The sequence below is a fragment of the Garra rufa genome, chromosome 1 (assembly GCF_049309525.1).
Source record: "Garra rufa chromosome 1, GarRuf1.0, whole genome shotgun sequence".
Classification (NCBI taxonomy): Eukaryota; Metazoa; Chordata; class Actinopteri; order Cypriniformes; family Cyprinidae; genus Garra; species Garra rufa.
This window is the reverse complement of record NC_133361.1, coordinates 26,634,033-26,652,378: the sequence shown is the minus strand read 5'-3', so window position 1 is coordinate 26,652,378 and position 18,346 is coordinate 26,634,033. Positions and strand designations below refer to the sequence as shown.

The 18,346-nt window shown below is 38.0% G+C and overlaps 2 protein-coding genes across 3 annotated transcripts; both read left to right on the top strand.

Annotated features, from left to right (window-relative positions):
• The first annotated feature begins 84 nt into the window (after positions 1–84).
• On the top strand, positions 85–6,546 carry soul5 (heme-binding protein soul5). Of its 2 annotated transcripts, none has more exons than XM_073838117.1 (8): positions 85–182; positions 319–378; positions 495–579; positions 711–831; positions 5,170–5,309; positions 5,401–5,564; positions 5,648–5,762; positions 5,867–6,546. In XM_073838117.1, the coding sequence occupies exons 1-7, from the start codon at positions 148–150 to the stop codon at positions 5,724–5,726; spliced, it is 684 nt and encodes a 227-aa protein (XP_073694218.1). In that variant the 5' UTR covers positions 85–147; the 3' UTR covers positions 5,727–5,762; positions 5,867–6,546. The 2 variants fall into 2 exon arrangements, with proteins under 2 accessions (XP_073694218.1, XP_073694225.1); XM_073838124.1 differs by having other exon boundaries at positions 5,841–6,546.
• Positions 6,547–7,846: 1,300 nt separating this feature from the next.
• nr5a5 (nuclear receptor subfamily 5, group A, member 5) lies at positions 7,847–17,975 on the top strand. The gene is made up of 7 exons (XM_073838093.1): positions 7,847–8,517; positions 10,323–10,438; positions 10,523–10,664; positions 12,647–13,386; positions 15,039–15,158; positions 17,067–17,214; positions 17,293–17,975. Exons 1-7 carry the CDS (start codon positions 8,418–8,420, stop codon positions 17,538–17,540), a joined length of 1,614 nt encoding a protein of 537 aa, XP_073694194.1. The 5' UTR covers positions 7,847–8,417; the 3' UTR covers positions 17,541–17,975.
• The last annotated feature ends 371 nt before the right edge of the window (positions 17,976–18,346 follow it).

The following is an 18,346-nucleotide window of genomic DNA, read 5'->3' as shown; positions in this document are numbered from 1 at the left end:
CATGGGAAAAAAGGATGAAATACTGTCCCTAGTGGATTAGACAAACTCTTACTTAACATGCTTACATGACTTGGGGCGGGTCTTATAGGAGGGAACTGATTTCATAACATTATATGTATAAATAACAGTCTGCAGAGGAACGTGTGCATGCATCCTCTCTGCACAGCTTCAAGCTACAACATGTAAGTACTAAAGCTTCTACTCTCGTACACTTCTGTATAAACCGCAAGAGCACCATAAAAAGAAAAAACTTCAAACAAGTCGCTGCTAGAGTTCCCTAAAAGTAATCACAATTTGTCTGCTCTTAATGTTTTAAAGGATTTGTCTGGCAGGAGTGTTTGTGCTGCTCTTTGCAGTGACTGTAGATGGAAGAGTTGGGTGAGAATCATTTTTACTTTTCTTGCAGCAGTAAAAAGCCACACTGCAAGTAATATATGTGCATTATTGTGTGTATGCCTCGGTCATGTTTAATGTATTGTATTTGCATCTCTTAGGGACTCCTCTAGTGAATCCAGTTACTGCACAGAGACAAAAGAGTGCTTTTTGTTCGACTTAGTTTGTGAGGGAGATGGTTATGAGGTGAGATAAAAAAAAAAAATAGCATTTACATGAGGGATTAAAGAGACTGAATATATCACAAAACAACAATAGACAAGCTCAAACACATCAACGTGATCATGGTAATGAGATGAAGTGCTCTTTTTCTACAGGTACGCCACTATGAAGCTGCCAAGTGGGTGACCGCAGAAGCTGAATCCTATTTTATGGAAATTGCAACTACAACAGCATTCAGAAAACTTTTTAAATACATCACCGGAGAGAACGAGGCGGGTAAGTTTGTTTCTGGGTCAGGTTTTGTCTACATTAACCCTGCTGAAAAAAAAAAAAACAGCTAATACCAGCCTAGGCTGGAAGTAGCTGGTTTTAGCTGGTCTTCCAGCCTGGCCAGGCTGGATAAGTGGCCAAAACCTCTCTAAAACCAGTATGCTGACCAGCTAAAACCAGCCAACTAGCCTAGGCTGGTTTTAGCTGGTTAAATGTCCTTACAAGGACATTAAAGAGATGGTTCACCAAAATGTAAAAATTCTGTCATTATTACTCACCCTCATGTCGTTCCAAATCCATAAGAACTTGATATTTTTTATGAAATTCAAAAGCTTTCTGACCCTGCATAGCCAGCAATGCAACCACATTCAAGGCCCAGAATGATATAGGACATAGTTTAAGAGAAGAATTGTTGAACAAATTCATTATTTTAGTTTTCTTTGTCCACAAAAATAATATTGTAGTTAAAAAAAAAAAAATTACAGATGAACCACTGATGTCACATAAACCATTTTCAACGATGTTGCTGTCTATACAGGGGCAGAAAGCTCTCGGTTTTTATTAGAGATACCTAATTTATGTTCCGATGATGAACGAAGGAGTTTTGAACGTAATTAATGACAGAATTTTCATTTTTAGGTGAACTATTCCTTTAAAACTTTTATCGTAGGAACTATTAAAAGGCGAGGATTTACAGGGATATTCCACCCAATCATTTACTCACCCTCGTGCATCCCATGTGTATGTAACTTTCTTTCTTCAAATTAGGGGAAATAGTTAATGTTGGTCAGTCCGCATCCAGCTTATCTTGCAACATTTTGTGAATGTGCAAGACTTCAGGAAGTGCATTAAACGGTATAGCTATCCAGTGGCCAGTAATATGAATTAAAAAGCATGACAACAAACACCAGTTTGCAATATCAAGCAGCTTAACAACCCGTTTTGTTTAGGTAAAATGACCTGAAGCAAATAACACCGGAAGCTTTGCCCGCAGTGTAGAGAACCTCCAACGCCAGGAAACACACACACACACGAAATTCTGTTATTGATTTACAGAGATAATTTTTTAAAACCTTCGTTTGAGTTCATCTTAAGAACTTAAGAAGCTTTTTAGAACAGTAACGTTAGCTCTCTTTTTGTGTGTGTGTGTGTGCTGGCGTTAGCGTCTCTCTTCCAAAGACACAATACTGTACTGCCATCTATCGACATGTCACGTTTTTACACTAATACTAATACGTGATTGTCTACCCTCATAAAAATGAATTAACTATTAATGAATTATTTTTGCTCTTCGCATAGGCAAACAACACAACGTTACTACTAGTTTACAAACACAGCTGTTTAAGACAACATTTAAGGGTGATTCTTAGACTATGGGCACTTTTATGTACCTTGGTCATATTTTTTAAAAATACATACAGTTTTGGACAAATTCCTCTTTCTTTGTCAAGCTAACAATAAAACCAATCTAAAAAAAATTTACTACCTTTCTATTATATTTTCATACTTTTCAACCTTCTTATAGGTGTCAAAATCACTGTTTCTTGTGGCACACCCAGTTTTTTAAACTTCAACAATGAAAATACAGTTTAAAAATATGACTTATCTGGTAACTATTAATGTACTTGAACTAAGCACTAGTAAAATAATTAAAATACATTATAGTATTTAATGTGAGACCTCTATCAATATTACTTTTTATACAAAATATAGCTGTCGCACAGTATTGGTGTCATTTCCACCACAACACTGTAATGTATCTTTAAAAAGTTTGTGTGAAAGATTTTTTAGGTGGTTTCAATGGAAATGTTCAGGGACATCAGAGCACATGTCGGACATGGAGAGAATTTAAATTTTCATCAACAACAAATGAAGAAAAATCTAAGTAAATATTGCTTGATCAGTGAATATATTTATTCTACGTCATTTCCACCACATGCTGTACCATCAAGGGTGTTATTAAAAAGCTAAAAATTAAGTTAAATAAGAGTATTTTACATACACGAAATGCTAAGTACTAATTCAAAGCCAGTCAGTGAAGCTGTCTTCCATTTTTTCACAAAAAACTACAGAAATGTCATTTCCACCACACTGCCCTATGCGGTGGAAATGACATTTATGGTTACAAAGTACAATTTATATGGGTTGTGCGAATAGATTTGCATGACTGCAAAGGTTTCAATCCAGAAAGAGGCATGTTCCAGCATTGGGACGAAGCTTCCCTAAATTTACCTTAATTTCTTGTCATTTCCACAATACGCTGTCATTTCCACCACAAACACATTTTTAAAAAATATTTAAAAGGTTCTCATCACACATTAAAAAAAAATATCCACAATTTATGAGCCATGCTCTACTTAATATAAAAACCAAAGTTATTCTATTTTTTAAATAACAGTTGTATATTGAGATGCACATTTGTTCATTGCAGGTCAAAAACAAAAAGAAAATATTAACTATTTCTCTTGTAATCTAAGTTTGTCCTCTTACAGACCTTAAAACTAGACAAATTATTTAAATTTATGAGACTGTGTTATGTGACTTTTGAACATTTTTTTTCCTTCAAATTCTCAAGGCTAAAAGTGCACCTAGTTGAAGAAACGCCCTTAAATGTCTTTCGTTGGGAAGCTCATCTTGATCTTGCTAATGATTTTAATGTTTTTATAATCGTTTCAATCTTTATATTGTAGTAAGGAATTGTCAGTTTTTAAAAATGCTTGTTTAAAAAAAAAAACTTTGGGGGGGGGGGGGGGGGGTGTTAGAGAGAGGAAAAGTCCAAGCACATGGTGACTGGTGAAAAAAACAGCATGCTGTTTTGGAAGTTTTGATGCTGGGATGCTGGTTAGGTATGTTTTGATGCTGGTTTTTGCCGGTCCTGGTCATGTCCTGGTCAGGGACCAGCATAAACCAGCAAAATGACCTGCATAAAACAGCAAAGGACCAGCTTAAACCAGCATCAAAACCTTCCTAATCAGCATATGCTGTTTTCTTTTCAACAAGGGTATTGGAGGTTGTATTGTTAAAAATTGTGCCGAGCAGCTGGCAGATTTTTTTTTTTTTTTTTTCATTTTTACTATGTCATTGCACCTTTATAACGTTCCATGTCTTTGGAAGGAATCTATTATTGCACCTGTGTCGAAGAATAATGTACCTAAATAGAAGTAGCACTTCACAGTTAGCCTAGTGAAGGAGGAGTTTTGGATCATGGTACATGCAAATTTAGATCTGCTTCAGCTTGACTAATAATTTCTCTAAATCAGGTAGGGGTATCGCAAAACATATTTTACCCTGTCTTGAGGGTTCGAAGACCTTTGTTCGATTAGTTTTTATCCATTTCTCATCTGGCTTAAACTGTTGCTTTTTAAAAATCCATCATCAGTCTAATAAAATTACAAATAACTTTACGTATAAAGTCTCTTCTGCTCACCAAGCCTGTATTTACTTGATTTAAAATACAGAGAAATAGCACAAATTTAAAATATTTTTACTATTTAAAATATCTGTTTTCTATTTGAATACATTTTAAAATGTAATTTATTCCTGTTATTTCAAAGCTGAATTTTTAGCGTCATTACTCCAGTCACATGATCCTTTAGAAATCATTCTCATATTCTGATTTGCTACTCAAAAACATTATTATTATAATTATGTTGAAAACAGTTGAGTAGAGATGTTTCAGGTTTCTTTGTTGAATAGAAAGTTCAGAAGAACAGCATTTATCTGAAATAGAAATCTTTTGTTAAATTATAAATGTCTTAATCATCACTTTTAATCAATGTAAATCATCCTTGCGAAATAAAAGTATTAATTTCTATAATTTCTTCCACAAATAAAGCTTTTTAAAAAAAAAAAAAGCTTTGAATGATGTAGTGTATAATGTTACAAAAGCTTTTTATTTTAGATAAATGCTGATGTTTAGATCTTTCTATTCATTAAAGAATCCTGAAAAAAGCACTCAACTGGTTTAAATATAATAATAATCATGTTTCTTGAACAGCAAATCAGCATAGTAGAATGATTTCTGAAGGATCATGTGACACTGAAGACTGGCCGCAAAAAAAAAAAAATCACAGGAATAAATGGCATTTTCAAATACATTCAAAGAGAAAACAGTTATTTCAATTAGTATAAAAATATTTCAAAATTGTACAGCTTTTGCTGAACTTGAGCAGAAGAGACTTCTCTAAAAAACATTAAAAACATTGTCTCTGTGTCGTGGTGGTGGGTGCTTGTTTTGTGGATATATTTTATTGCTGGCTGTGAAACAAATTGTCCTCTGATAATAGAGTTGAAGGATAAATAAAGGATGATAACGTTAACCTTGACCTTGACCTTTTTTTCTAGGCGCTAAGATTGATATGACTGCACCAGTCATCATTAAAGTCAAAGAAAATGCAAGCAAATGGCAGTCATCTGTCTATGTTCTCAGCTTCCTCCTGCCCTCCAATTTCCAGACCAATCCACCTAAACCTACTGATCCTTCTGTAAGTCTCACTGACATTCTCTGTGCTTTCTATTTGATTGAAAGTTTTTTTTTTTTTTTGTCAAACCATTGATAATTGAATTTATTTGCAGGTATACTTTACAGACACTCCGGATATGAACGTATATGTCAAGAGTTATGGGGGCTGGACGGTGTCAGTTGTGTCTAACTCGAAGGCTAAGAGTTTGAAGACATCACTGGACAAAGTGCAGGCCACTTATGAGACAGATTACTACTATAATGTTGGCTATAACAGGTGCGCTATGCTTTTGGATGATACCTCTATCTCTCTCATTTCTAAGTCCTATGTTTATTGTTTTGTGTATTTGTGTTTTTCAGCCCAATGAAGATTATGAACAGGCATAATGAGGTGTGGTATATTGTTAAGGGTGAGCCTGTGTGTCCTAAAAGTGAGTAGTTTCTCTAAGGCTCCACTCCGTCAAGTCTTTTAAAGGTAAGTTATTTATTTAAATAAGAAAATTAATTCTGATTATAATAAATAATGGGACAACTACGTCTAATGTCTAACTAGACATTTATTTGCGATTTCTTTTTCAGAGCCACAGAGAAGAGAACCGCATTGCTCCTGTGCTATAGTCATCGCAAGCTAAATTGCCTTTCAAGTTTTTTTTTTTTCTACTGAGTATAGGATACATACATTGCACTGTAGGATATTATATCATAAGTACATATGTGACCCTGGACCACAAAACCAGTCTTAAGTCGCTGGGGTATATTTGTAGCAATAGGCAAAAATACATTGTATGGGTCAAAATTATCGATTTTTCTTTTATGCCAAAAATCACAAGGAAATTAAGTAAAGATCATGTTCCATGAAGATTTTTTGTAAATTCCTACTGTAAATATATCAAAATGTAATTTTTGATTAGTAATAAGCATTGTTAAGAACTTAATTTGGACGACTTTAAAGGGGATTTTCTTTGCACCCTCAGATTTCAGATTTTCAAATAGACGTATCTCGACCAAATATTGTCCTATCATAACAAACCATATATCAATAGAAAGCTTATTTATTGAGCTTTCATATGATGTATTCATCTGAGTTTTGTAAAATTTAACCTTATGACTGGTTTTGTGGTCCAGGGTCACATATACTGTAAAAAAGAAAAGTTGGGTTTGGTTTTAGTAAATAAATACATATATAGGGCATTTGTTGAAAAAATGTCAGTCTATAAGCATTTGTTCTAAAAATAAAAATAAAAACATCATTTTAAAAATCTTGTGTTTACTGAGAGTTTTTCTTTACAACTTATACCACCAGTCAAAAGTTTTTGAACAGTAAGATTATTTTGTGATAGTTTTGTATAATGTAATTTATTCCTGTTATTTCAAAGCTGAATTTTTAGCGTCATTACTCCAGTCACATGATTCTTCAGAAATCATTCTCATATTCTGATCTGCTGCTCAAAAAACATTCATTATTATTATTAAGTTGAAAACAGCGGAGTAGTTTTTTTTTTTTCAGGTTTCGTTGATGAATAGAAAGTAAATAGAAATCTTTTGTAACATTATGAATGTCTTTATCACCACATTTGATCAATTTAAAGCATCCTTGCTAAATAAAAGTAATAATTTCTATAATTTCTTGCAAAAAAACAAGCTTTTGGTATAGTGTATAATGTAATCTTTATGTTCATCAACAAGTCCTGAGAAAATGCACTCAACTGTTTGAAATATTGATGATAATAATAATAAATAATAATAATAAATGTTTCTTGAGCAGCAAATCAGCATATTAGAATGACTTCTGAAGGATCATGTGACCCTGAAGACTGGAGAAGATGCTAAAGATGCTGAATAATTTGCTTTGATCACAAAAATAAATTATATTTTAAAATATATTCCAATGGAAAACAGTTAAAGAGTACAAAATATTTCAAGATTTCACTGTTTTTGCTGTACTTTGGATCAAATCAATGCAGGCAGAAGAGACCACTTTAAAAACAAAAAAAATCTTTCCATATAGGCCATAAAAACCTGATCAAATCGGATACAAAACATGCAAACTACAAGCATGCTAACTTTCTCTTATACACTTTAATATGCAGAGACAACTGTTATTTATGCTTATTTATGCTCAAATATCAAAAAGTGTTGAATTGGTTCAGATCTGAAGTATTCAAAAGATAAAATACAGGTAAATGATTCTACATAAATGATCTAACCCATATTCCATAACTTTCAAGTAAAATTGTGCATTATAGTGCCATCTAGTGTCAAGTAAACATGCTTGAATATGGCTGGGATTTGGGATCATCCTTATCTTTGCTTAGTATCTACTCTTCAATTTTCCAGACAGAGTAAACGAACAACAACAAAAGATGACCAAGCAGTTCACTTGGATTCAGTAGCCTAAACAAAGATTTTCCATACGTTTAATTTTGAATGTGTCATGTTTCTCAACAACATTCCACAGATAACAGATTTTCAATATAGACAATGAAATAGCTAGTTTGGTTTCATCAAGACAATACCTCATTTAATTTGGCAGAATAAGTCTTTTTTCATTACTCAGGTTAATCTATCACCCTTGAACTTTTTACTACAGCCTTTGACGTCAGACCCCAACATTGCTCCACTTACCTGCTCCCTTCATCATAACTAGGCTCTTTGTTTTGCAATTGATTCCAAAGGTGCTGGAACCTCACATATTGATAAAAAGACATTCGTTAGCGAAACAGTATATTACGTGTTGATGCACACAGTTGAGCACTGGAGTAATCGATGTAAAGGTGAAGAGGACTGTAATTAAAGTTCTGTGTACATTCTATAACACTTGGGAATCAGTATTTCAGCATCAGATCCTTTGTTTTTATTTTCTTGTGGTGAGTGCGTTCTTCCATATATGCTGCTCCTGCAAGGCTCATGCACCTTGCATGAATGAGGTCTTGCTTGTTGGGAAGGTGTGACAGACTCAGGTTTATTACCCTCAACATGGAGCAAAGTCCGACTGAGGGCCTTTACACTGCACCATCTCTGAGATAGCCTGTGTCTACGCTTGTTTTCCTCCCTGTCCTGGAGTCCCGGAGGCCTGTACAGTTATGAATGACAGCTTACGGTGACCCACGCCACCCCTCTCCTATGGACCATGAACATCTCAAACTATCCCCTGGATCACCCCCAACCCACGGTCCTCCACTCTGGCGATTACATACAGGACCTTGCGTCACATGAGGGACCGTCAACGTGTAAGTAAAGCTTCAGATCTGGGACACTAATGGTTTTAGAAATAACATTAATTGCTAATGTGATACATTTGGGGATAGTACTTTTTTTTAAAATCGCAAATCAGATTGTTAAGATATACAGAAAATCTTGTCATGTGATTTGATTGTGCTGAACTGCTCAGTCATGTTTAGCACACACAATGAAGACCTGATCATTTAAGAAATATGTGTTAAGGATTCATTCAATAGACAACTGCTTAAGCAAATTAAAAAGTTATAACATTTAGAATTTTTGTCAGAAGTCAGTTTTTTTTATATTTTTACTGCTGAAAAAGAATCAAACTGTAAGGATTATGTAAGCCCTATATCTCAGTGTTTAATCAATCGAGTGATAAGAGGCTAAGCCTATTCAAGATATAATAGACTGCCCTGCCGATTTATCAGATTGACTGGTCATAAAACTGTTCAACTGTACAGCCCTCTCCTAGACAATCATCTTACAGTAGGCTTCTTGATTCTCATTTGCAGTTATTTTAAAAGCACAGTTCACCCAAAAATGAAAATTCTGTCGTTAATTACTTACCCTCATGATGTTCCAAATCCGTTAAGTCTTTGTTTATCTTCAGAACACAAGCTAAGATATTTTTTGGATGAAATCTAAACACTTTCTGACCCTGAATAGACTGCAACACAACTACCACGTTTAAGGACCAGAAAGGTAGTTAGGACATCATGAAAATCGTACTCTCATGTACACAAGATTTTTTTTCTTTGCGTGTCTTTTTGGTAGGTTCATAGCAAAAAGGTTAAACCACTGATGTCACATGGAACATGTTTAACAATGTCCTTACTACCTTTCTTAAAAGTGATAGTTGCATTGCTGTCTATAAACGATTAGAAAAATTTTGGATTTCATCAAAAATATCTTAATTTGTGTTCTGAAGAATATCAAAGGTCTTACGGGTTTGTAACAACCTGAGGGTGAGTAATTAAAGGAGTAGTTCACTTCCAAAACAAAAAAATGTTATCTAAGATGTTCATTTCATTTTTTATTATTATTATTTTTTTTTTTTGTAAAGAAATTTGAGGAAAACATTTCAGGATTTCTGTCCATATAATGGCTATCTATGGTGCCCTAGAGTTTGAACTTCCAAAAAAACGCAAATGCTCATCTTGTCTAGCTCTGCATGAACTGTGTATTCCTGTTAATGACAGTTAGGGTATGTCGAAAAACTCCCATCTCATTTTCTCCTCCAACTTCAAAATTGCCCTACGTCCTTGCAGAAGTACTGATCCAGTGTTTACAAATTGAACATGCGAAGGTGGTCAAGCGCCCTTTACAAAAGTTGAAGTTGGAGGAGAAAATGAGATGTCGACATACCCTAACGGTCATGAACAGGAATACACACAGTTTATGCAGAGCTAGACCAAGACAAGCATTTGAAGTTAAAAAGTATATAAATTGTAATTTTTTTAGAAAATAACAGATCGCTAGATAAAACCCTTCTTCCTCGGATGGGACTGTTTAAAAGCCCTTTGAAGCTGCATTTAAACTGCATTTTTGGAAGTTCAAATTCGGAGCACTATAGAAGTCCACTATAAGGAGGAAAAATGGTTTCCTCAAAAAAACATGAATTTTTTTTTTTACAACTGAAGAAAGAAATACTTGAACATCTTGGATGACAAGGGGGTGAGTAAATTATATGTAAATGTTTGATCTGGAAGTGAACTAATTTAATGATGATTGTCATTTTTAGGTGAACTATCCCTTTTAAGAAAGTTCAAAAGGAGCATTAACACTTTACAATGAATGTGGTATCCCATAGCTCAGGAGTTAAAGCCAGACCCGGATGGTAGGGCAACTCAACAAGAGGGCTGTCCTGTGTGTGGTGACAGGGTGTCAGGATATCACTATGGTCTACTCACCTGTGAGAGCTGTAAGGTAAGTGCACCATCAGTCAGACATTAACAAGTACACAGTACACCCTGATCATTCTTTAGCACTAAAGACAAATATTCTCACCAGGGCTTTTTTAAGCGCTCTGTACAGAACAACAAGCGCTACACGTGTGCAGATGCACAATGCTGCCCCATGGACCCAGCCCAGAGGAAACGATGTCCTTACTGCCGCTTTCAGAAATGTCTAGCTGTTGGCATGAAGAAAGAAGGTATGCCTGCAAACCCGAACACTGAGTCCATGATCATTAAGTTTGGTAGATAAGTTTTTCAGCTTTTTAGAATAAGATTTTGTGTAATGAAAAAGTGCCGTTATTGTCTCTGAGATATGGAAAGATATTCACAGTTAGCTATCCAAGATTGCTCTGATCCAGTTTCGACTTATCTTTGAAACCATAAACTTTGATGACCTAGTAAGGCGAAAAATGTAACATGCACACAAAAACAACTAGGTAAATTACGCAACTTAAAGGAACACTATAATTTTTTTGGAAATAGGCTCATTCTCCAACTCGCCCTAAGTTAATAAGTTGAGTTTTACAATTTGGAAATCCATTCAGCCGTTCTCCTGTTCTGGCGATATCACTTTTAGCATAGCTTAGCATAGATCATTGAATCCTATTAGTTCAAAAATGACCAACGAGTTTCGATATTTAATAGTCAAGGAAATTTGCGGTCGTAACATGGCCGAAGCAGGCGCAGTAATATCACGCAGCATATGTGCAAATGCTAACGTAGCTGGGAACTAATTTCAGGCGCTGTGTGATATTACTCCACCTGGTGCGTCCATATTAAGGCACTTGACTATTAAGTGGGAATGGGAGTGTAGATCCTAATCTTATCGGCCTAGAAAATCGCAGCTTTACATTTTCCGCCGGTCTTAGTACACGATATAACTGCAGAAGAGTCAAGTTTTAAATAGGACAAATATCGAAACTTGTTGGTCATTTTTGAACGCGATGCTATTGGTCTAATAGGATTCAATGATCTATGCTAAGCTATGCTAAAAGTGATATTGCCAGAACAGGAGAACGGCTGAATGGATTTCAAAACGGTAAAAATCAACTTATTAACTCGGGGGGAGTTGGAGAATGAGCCTATTTCCAAAAAAAGTGGAGTGTTCCTTTTAAGGGGTCATCGGATGCCCATTTTCCACAAGTTGATATGATTCTTTAAGGTCTTAATGTAAAAAAAAAAGTCTATAACATACATTGGTTAAAATTTCTCAATGGTAGTGTAACACAACACCCTTTTTACCTTGTCAAAAACAGCTCTCTTCACAGCGACCCGTTTCGGTGCATTTCCCTTTAAATGCTAATGAGCTCTGCTCACCCCACCCCTCTCTTTCGTGGGGTGATGAGCAGTTCACTGAGATACTGTAAAACCAGGGTTCCTCAAATCTTGCACTGGAGAGCCAATGCACTGCGGAGTTTAGCTCCAACCCTGATCAAACTCACCTACCTGTGATTTTCTAATGATCCTGAAGACATTGATTACCATGCTCAGGTGTGTTTGATTAGGGTTAGAGCTAAACTCTGCAGGAAAGTGGATCTCGTGGGACAGATTAGAGGATCCCTGCTGTAATTAAATAAAAAATTGGAAAGATAAAAAAAAAAAAAAAACTTACACTTTTGTAGGTGAAGCTGCATCACAAATGATTTTGCACGAACATAGACACATTTAGGTAGATCAGTGGGCACATTCCCTTCAAAAACAAAATTAATCATCTAGGTTTTACTCAATTGTCCTGAGTAAATGACGACTACTATGTTCATTATTATATCCAACAACAAAAAACCTCAATCGCTTAGGAGACATTCTTGTCTTTCCCTGCTCAAGCGTCGTCACACAGCCAAGAATCTGCGAGTGGCTTGATTTGAGAAAAGGGTTATGATTTATAGGAATTAAAAAAAACACTGGGTGGATTTTTATCATTACAGGATGGTTGTGCATAACCAACATGTTCAAACAACATTTAAAAGTGAATTTTGCATCCGGTGACCCCTTTAAATAGAGCAATGCTTCTCAAACCTGTCCTGGAGACACCCACCACTGCATATTTTGGATGTCTCCCTTACATTACCCATCCACTTCTGGTGTTGGAGTTTCTACTAAGGGGCTGAAAGTGTTTGATTAGAAAGAGTTTAAAAATGTTTAATGTTGGTGTGCCTAATTGTAAAATTATTTGACACAGCTGTACGTGCGGACAGAATGAGGGGTGGACGAAACAAGTTTGGACCTCTATACCGACGGGATAGGCAACTGAAACAGCAAAGAGGGACCTATAACCAGATGAACACAGCCCCCTACAGGGTCAAAAATGAGGGACCACAAGCACTTGTACCGGCTGCACCTCACGATTTTCATGTACTCAACCCTTCCCCTGCCTCTCTTGGCTCTGACCATTACCACCCACCTCAGACCTTTCATCCTAGTATGAGCCAGTCTGAGTTCCCCATGCTGTTGGACTGCACCATGCCCAAAGACCGGACACTTCCTGATTCATCCCTACCTTTCCACACACTGTGCTATCCAGGCTTCCATGGATACCCTCCAGAGAAAAGAGACCTCCCCTTTAGCTACAGCCCTGCTTCTGTGACGCCCCCAGCTCCAATCTCTCCTACTGTTCTCTCCACACCTGCACCTACACTCACGCCAACCTCAACTCCAAGTTCCACCCCGACCCCAGCACAGAACTTGACACCCAGCTTAACCCCAACCTCTAGTTCATGCTTCTTAAACGAGCTCCTACAAGCTGAGCCAGATGAGAAGCAGCTTTGTTCACGAGTATTAGCAAGCCTCCAAAGAGAACAGGCCTGCCGAGGAAAACATGATCGCCTCAACACCTTCAGCATTATGTGCAAAATGGCTGACCAGACTTTGTTTGGACTGGTGGAGTGGGCAAGAAACATCGCACTGTTTAAGGAACTTAAGGTAAAAGAGTTTGCTTGTGATTGCATTTACATTATATGCATTGCTTTATGTGTTAATGTAATTTTCAGTATCACAGCTGCAAAGACACGTATGAATGTGTATGTTGCTCTGACCTGGTCATCATTATTCGTCAATGCAATTCCTGGATCACCAACTTTTGGTGGTCTTAAAATATCATTGTTTTTTAAAGGAACAAACCCTACCCTTAACCTAGGGCTGGGCAACTTCAGTACTGGAGGGCCATTGTCCTGCAAAGTTTAGCTCCAAACCTAATTAAACACACCTGATTAAGCTTGGCGTTTAACTCTGCAGGATGGTGGCCCTCCTGGACCGATGTTGCCCAGCCCTGCCCTAACCCCAAAATTAACCATACCATAAACCAGGGTTCCTAACCAGATCCCAACCCAGAGATGTCTCCTTAATCCAGGGGTGTCCAAACTTAGCCCTGAAGGGCCAGTGTCCTGCAGAGTTTAGCTCCAACTCTAATTAAACACACCTGAACCAGGTAATCAAGCTCTCACTAGGCATACTAGAAACTTCCAGGCAGGTGTGTTGAGGCAAGTTGGATCTACTCTGCAGTACACCGGCCCTCCAGAACCAAGTTTGGAGACCCCTGCCTTAATCAAACACACCTGATTCAGATCATCAGCTAATTAGAAGACACTCCAAGACCTGAAATGGATTTGTTAGACAAAGGAGAGATGCAAAATGTGCAGTGTTGAGGGGCTTAAGGAACGTAGTTGGGAACCACTGCCATAAACCAGGGATTCTCAAATCTGGCCTGCAGAGTTTAGCTCCAAAACTAATCAAACACACCTGAGCAAGCTCATTAAGGTCTTCAAGATTACTAGAAAGTTACAGGCAGGTGAGTTTGATCTAGGTTGGAGCTAAACACTGCAGGAAAGTGGATCTTGCAGGCCAGAGTTGAAAACCCCTGCCATAAATTCTTATCAACCAATTGTTGGTTAATAAGAATGGTGTATGCCTCAACACCTGCCAGGAAGTTTCTAGCATGCCTAGTAAGAGCTTGGTTAACTGGTTCAGGTGTGTCTAATTGGGGTTGGAGCTAAACCTCTGCAAGACACAAGCGTAATCAAACACACCTGAACAATCAAGGTCTTTAAGAATACTAAAAAGCTACAGGCAGGTGTGTTTGATTAGGGTTGGAGCTAAACTCTGCAGGACAGTGGCCCTCCAGGATCGAAGTTGCCCATCCTTGCCTTTCATGGACCAATTGTCTAAGTCAGGGGTTCTCAACTCTGTAACACTTTTCAGCCTTCCAGGACTGAGTTTGAGCACCCCTGCTCTAACCCCAACCCTATGTCTAACCCTAACTCCACTTTTTTCCACATCCCTAAAATTAGAATAGAACATCATTAGAAATGTTAATCCAGGGACTTTTGCCTACTTGGCAAAATCTTGGTCACTCTACCAACCTGATTTAAGATGGTTAGTGCTGGACATGCTGGTCTGGGCAACTTCAGTCCTGGAGGGCCACTGTCCTGCAGAGTTTAACTCTAACCTTAATTAAACACACCTGAACAAGCTTATCAAGGTGTTCAGGATTACTAGAAAGTTACTAACAGGCAAGCCCTGGTCTAAATTCTCCAAGTGACTACTGCTGCATAACTAGAATACCTGATCTCTTGCAGGTGGAGGATCAAATGGTGTTACTGCAGAGCTGCTGGAGTGAGCTTCTTGTCCTGGATCACTTATGCAGGCAGGTGGCTTATGGGAAGGATGGCAGCATCTGTCTGATTACAGGACAACAGGTAAGAACCCCTCCATGACTAAACCAGTGTTTCCTTACTCCAGGCATCTCCAAACTTGGTCCTGGAGGACTGGTGTCCTGCACAGTTTAGCTCCAACTTGTCTCAACACACCTGTCTGAAAGTTTCTAGCGTGCCAGATAAGACCTTGATTAGCTGGTTCACATGTGTTTAATTAGGGTTGAAGCTAATCTTTGGAGACACCCCTCGCTGCAGACTGTAGCGCGGTGACGTCAGGTACCTACGTCACGTATGTGTTTACCGCGCATGCGCAAAGTGACGTATGGTATGTCTATAACACGCATACTATTTTTGTTGTTGTTTTCTCTTGTTCTCATGTGTCATGTTTATAGTTTTAATTATTATATATAAAAATATATATGTATTGTGGCGGGAGGAGCAAACGAGAGACACAGTGGGTGTGGCGTCAGGCCTCCGAGAGGCTTTTATTAAACAGAAAGTAAAAGAAAACAAGTGTCCAAATAAACGGGGAATCTGGTGTCCTCGTCGTGAAGGCGCCCGCTCAGGTCCGGGGCGCGAGGGGCGGCGGCTTCTTCAGCGGCATCTTCCTCCTCCGCCTACGCGGCAATTCTGGGAGATGAAACGGCCCGGCATCCTGGACCGTCAGCCGTCACGGGTGCGGTCCGGCAGCTCGTCCTACGGCGGCGCTGGTTCCCTCTACGCACCCTTCCTGGACCCACGAGGACACCAGCGTGCATGCACGAGGGAGAGACCGGTCTCCTGAAGAGAGGCGCGCTCGGCATTTAAACAGCGGCGGTGATGAGGCTTCATTCAGTTCACGTGCTCCTCATCACACGCCGCCAGCCCGGGATGTTTTCGCGACCCTCCTCTCCCATACACACCCACTCCCGTCGGGAGCCTGGAGAAGGGCGGCGAATAAGGGACGGGGTGGTGATGATAATTAGGGGGGAGGCAGCCGACTCGTCACAGTATATACAATTATATTTTGTTTTGTTGTTTGCAATAAAAGATCACTGTTATCAGTTTGGTTTTTTGGAGGCACCATTCATAAAATGGGATGTAGACACTGAAAATATACTGTATGTAGTCAATTTAACTTAATACTACTTTATTGGCTTAAATATTCCACAGGCAGAATTGCCAAAGCAACAGAAAAATGTCCATAATTATACTAAATAAACAAGAATCATGACAGAGGAAAGGTTAAAATAAGAAACATATAAGGTGCAGAGTAATGTTACAATATACACAGTGAAATAAAGTGCAACAATGTTAATACCTTGTATATAATACTACACAAATATTACAGAATATATAAACTCTGTAATTCCATATAATTTTACCTCAGACATGGTTAAAATCATGGATTTGTGCTGTACTACATATTACTGTTTTTTCCCCTTCTTTTTTTCACCTTTGCTTTTTTTTAATACTTTTACATTTTATAGGAGTATTATGTTAAGTAAGCGCATGCGTTTTAATGACGCGTTATGTCACACACGACGCGAAAACGCCTAACGTCACCACGCAATGCAAATTACACAGGCATACCATACGTCACACTGCGCATGCGCGGTAAACACATACGTGACGTAGGTACCTGACGTCACCGCGCTACAGTCTGCAGCGAGGAGTACTTGAATCTTTGCAGGACCTAGTTTGGTGACCCCTGCCCTACTCTGTTCCTGGAAGCAGACCAACAGGTCACATCTTGGATGTCTCCCTAATCTGACCCATCTATTTCAGTCTCTACTAACATGATGACAAGTTAATTTAGGTGATAGGAATTAGAATAAGTTCGAAAAGTTGTACTATTAGTGTGCCTCCAGGAACGGGGCTTGGGAATGCTGCACTTCACCATTGTTACAGTATAGTGATTATTTAGGAGTCTTTAGAAGCATTTTCTTTGACTTGCTTTTATTGCACCAGATTGAGGTATCGACCATTCTCAGTCAGGCTGGAACAACTCTCAGTAGTCTGGTGTCCAGAGCCCAGGACCTTGTCTCCAAACTTAGGTCACTACAACTAGACAGAGAGGAGTTTGTGTGTCTCAAATATCTGGTTCTCTTCAATCCAGGTGGGTTTCTTTTCCTTCTTAAATGTTTGATCTAAACGATTCCTGTTGGACCAGTTGTAAGGGTCATGTGTTTTGCAGATGTTAAATCAGTACAGGATCGAAGGCAAGTAGAACAAACTCAAGAACGTGTAAACAGGGCTTTGATGGACCACACTATGCAAACCCACCCAGGTCACTCTGACAAGTTTGGACAGCTGCTGCTCCGTCTGCCAGAGGTGCGCAGCATAAGCCTGCAGGTGGAGGAATACCTGTATCAGCGCCACCTGCTGGGAGATTTGCCTTGCAACTCATTGCTGACTGAAATGCTTCATGCCAAGCACACATGAGACCTGATCAAAATTGGAAATGGGACAAATATTTGTCCTCAGGTGTCTCATAATTTTGAGCTTTGAACAAGTCAAGTGTCAACATTAGCTGGCACTACATACTAACAATATGAACAAAAACTGGTTTCGGGTATTACGAGAGTATGAGATGTAAAGCACATACACATTCTTTTAACTACTCACCTTACAGTTATAGATCACATCCAGTCATAGTGTTCAAATACTGCCATTTGTGATATCATGTGTATAGAATGCAGCTATAGAACGTTGAAGAAGCCCATCAAGAACATGTCCAGGTCATATTTCAATTTAAAAAAAAAATGACTAAAAGAATCTTTTTATGACAAATAAGATTCCAGAATTACTTCATGTAACTTTGTATTGCTTCAAGTAATAAGAATCTACTGAAGAATAAAGAAAAATACAAATTTGAAATATCATCTGGTCTTGATTTTTTTTGACCGGGACTGTTAACCCTTATGACATCTAACCATGGTTTTACTACAATAAAAAAAAAAGTCTTAACTAGCGAAACGATCGGTTGTTTTTTAAATTTTTTTTAAATTTACAATTCATATACTTTTTAACCTCAAATGCTTGTCTTGTCTAGCTCTGCAATGCATAACCCTAACTGTATTGAACCAGAGTATGCACGCACATTGCAGAGCTAGACAAGACAAGCATTTGTGGTTAGAAATATATAAATTGTAATTTTTTTAGACAATAACCGGTCGTTTCGCTAGATAAGACCCTTCTACCTTGGCTGGGATCGTTTAGAGCCCTTTGAAGCTGCATTTAAACTGTAG

What these genes read in the sequence shown, in the direction of transcription:
- soul5 (XM_073838117.1), top strand. Translation starts at nt 148, where the DNA reads ATGCATCCTCTCTGCACAGCTTCAAGCTACAACAT. An exon ending in ACAGCTTCAAGCTACAACAT is followed by an intron (nt 183 to 318) that starts GTAAGTACTAAA and finishes AATGTTTTAAAG; the next exon opens with GATTTGTCTGGCAGGAGTGT. An exon ending in GTGAGGGAGATGGTTATGAG is followed by an intron (nt 580 to 710) that starts GTGAGATAAAAA and finishes CTTTTTCTACAG; the next exon opens with GTACGCCACTATGAAGCTGC.
- nr5a5 (XM_073838093.1), top strand. Translation starts at nt 8,418, where the DNA reads ATGAACATCTCAAACTATCCCCTGGATCACCCCCAACCCACGGTCCTC. An exon ending in TCACCTGTGAGAGCTGTAAG is followed by an intron (nt 10,439 to 10,522) that starts GTAAGTGCACCA and finishes TATTCTCACCAG; the next exon opens with GGCTTTTTTAAGCGCTCTGT. An exon ending in TCTGGTTCTCTTCAATCCAG is followed by an intron (nt 17,215 to 17,292) that starts GTGGGTTTCTTT and finishes TGTGTTTTGCAG; the next exon opens with ATGTTAAATCAGTACAGGAT.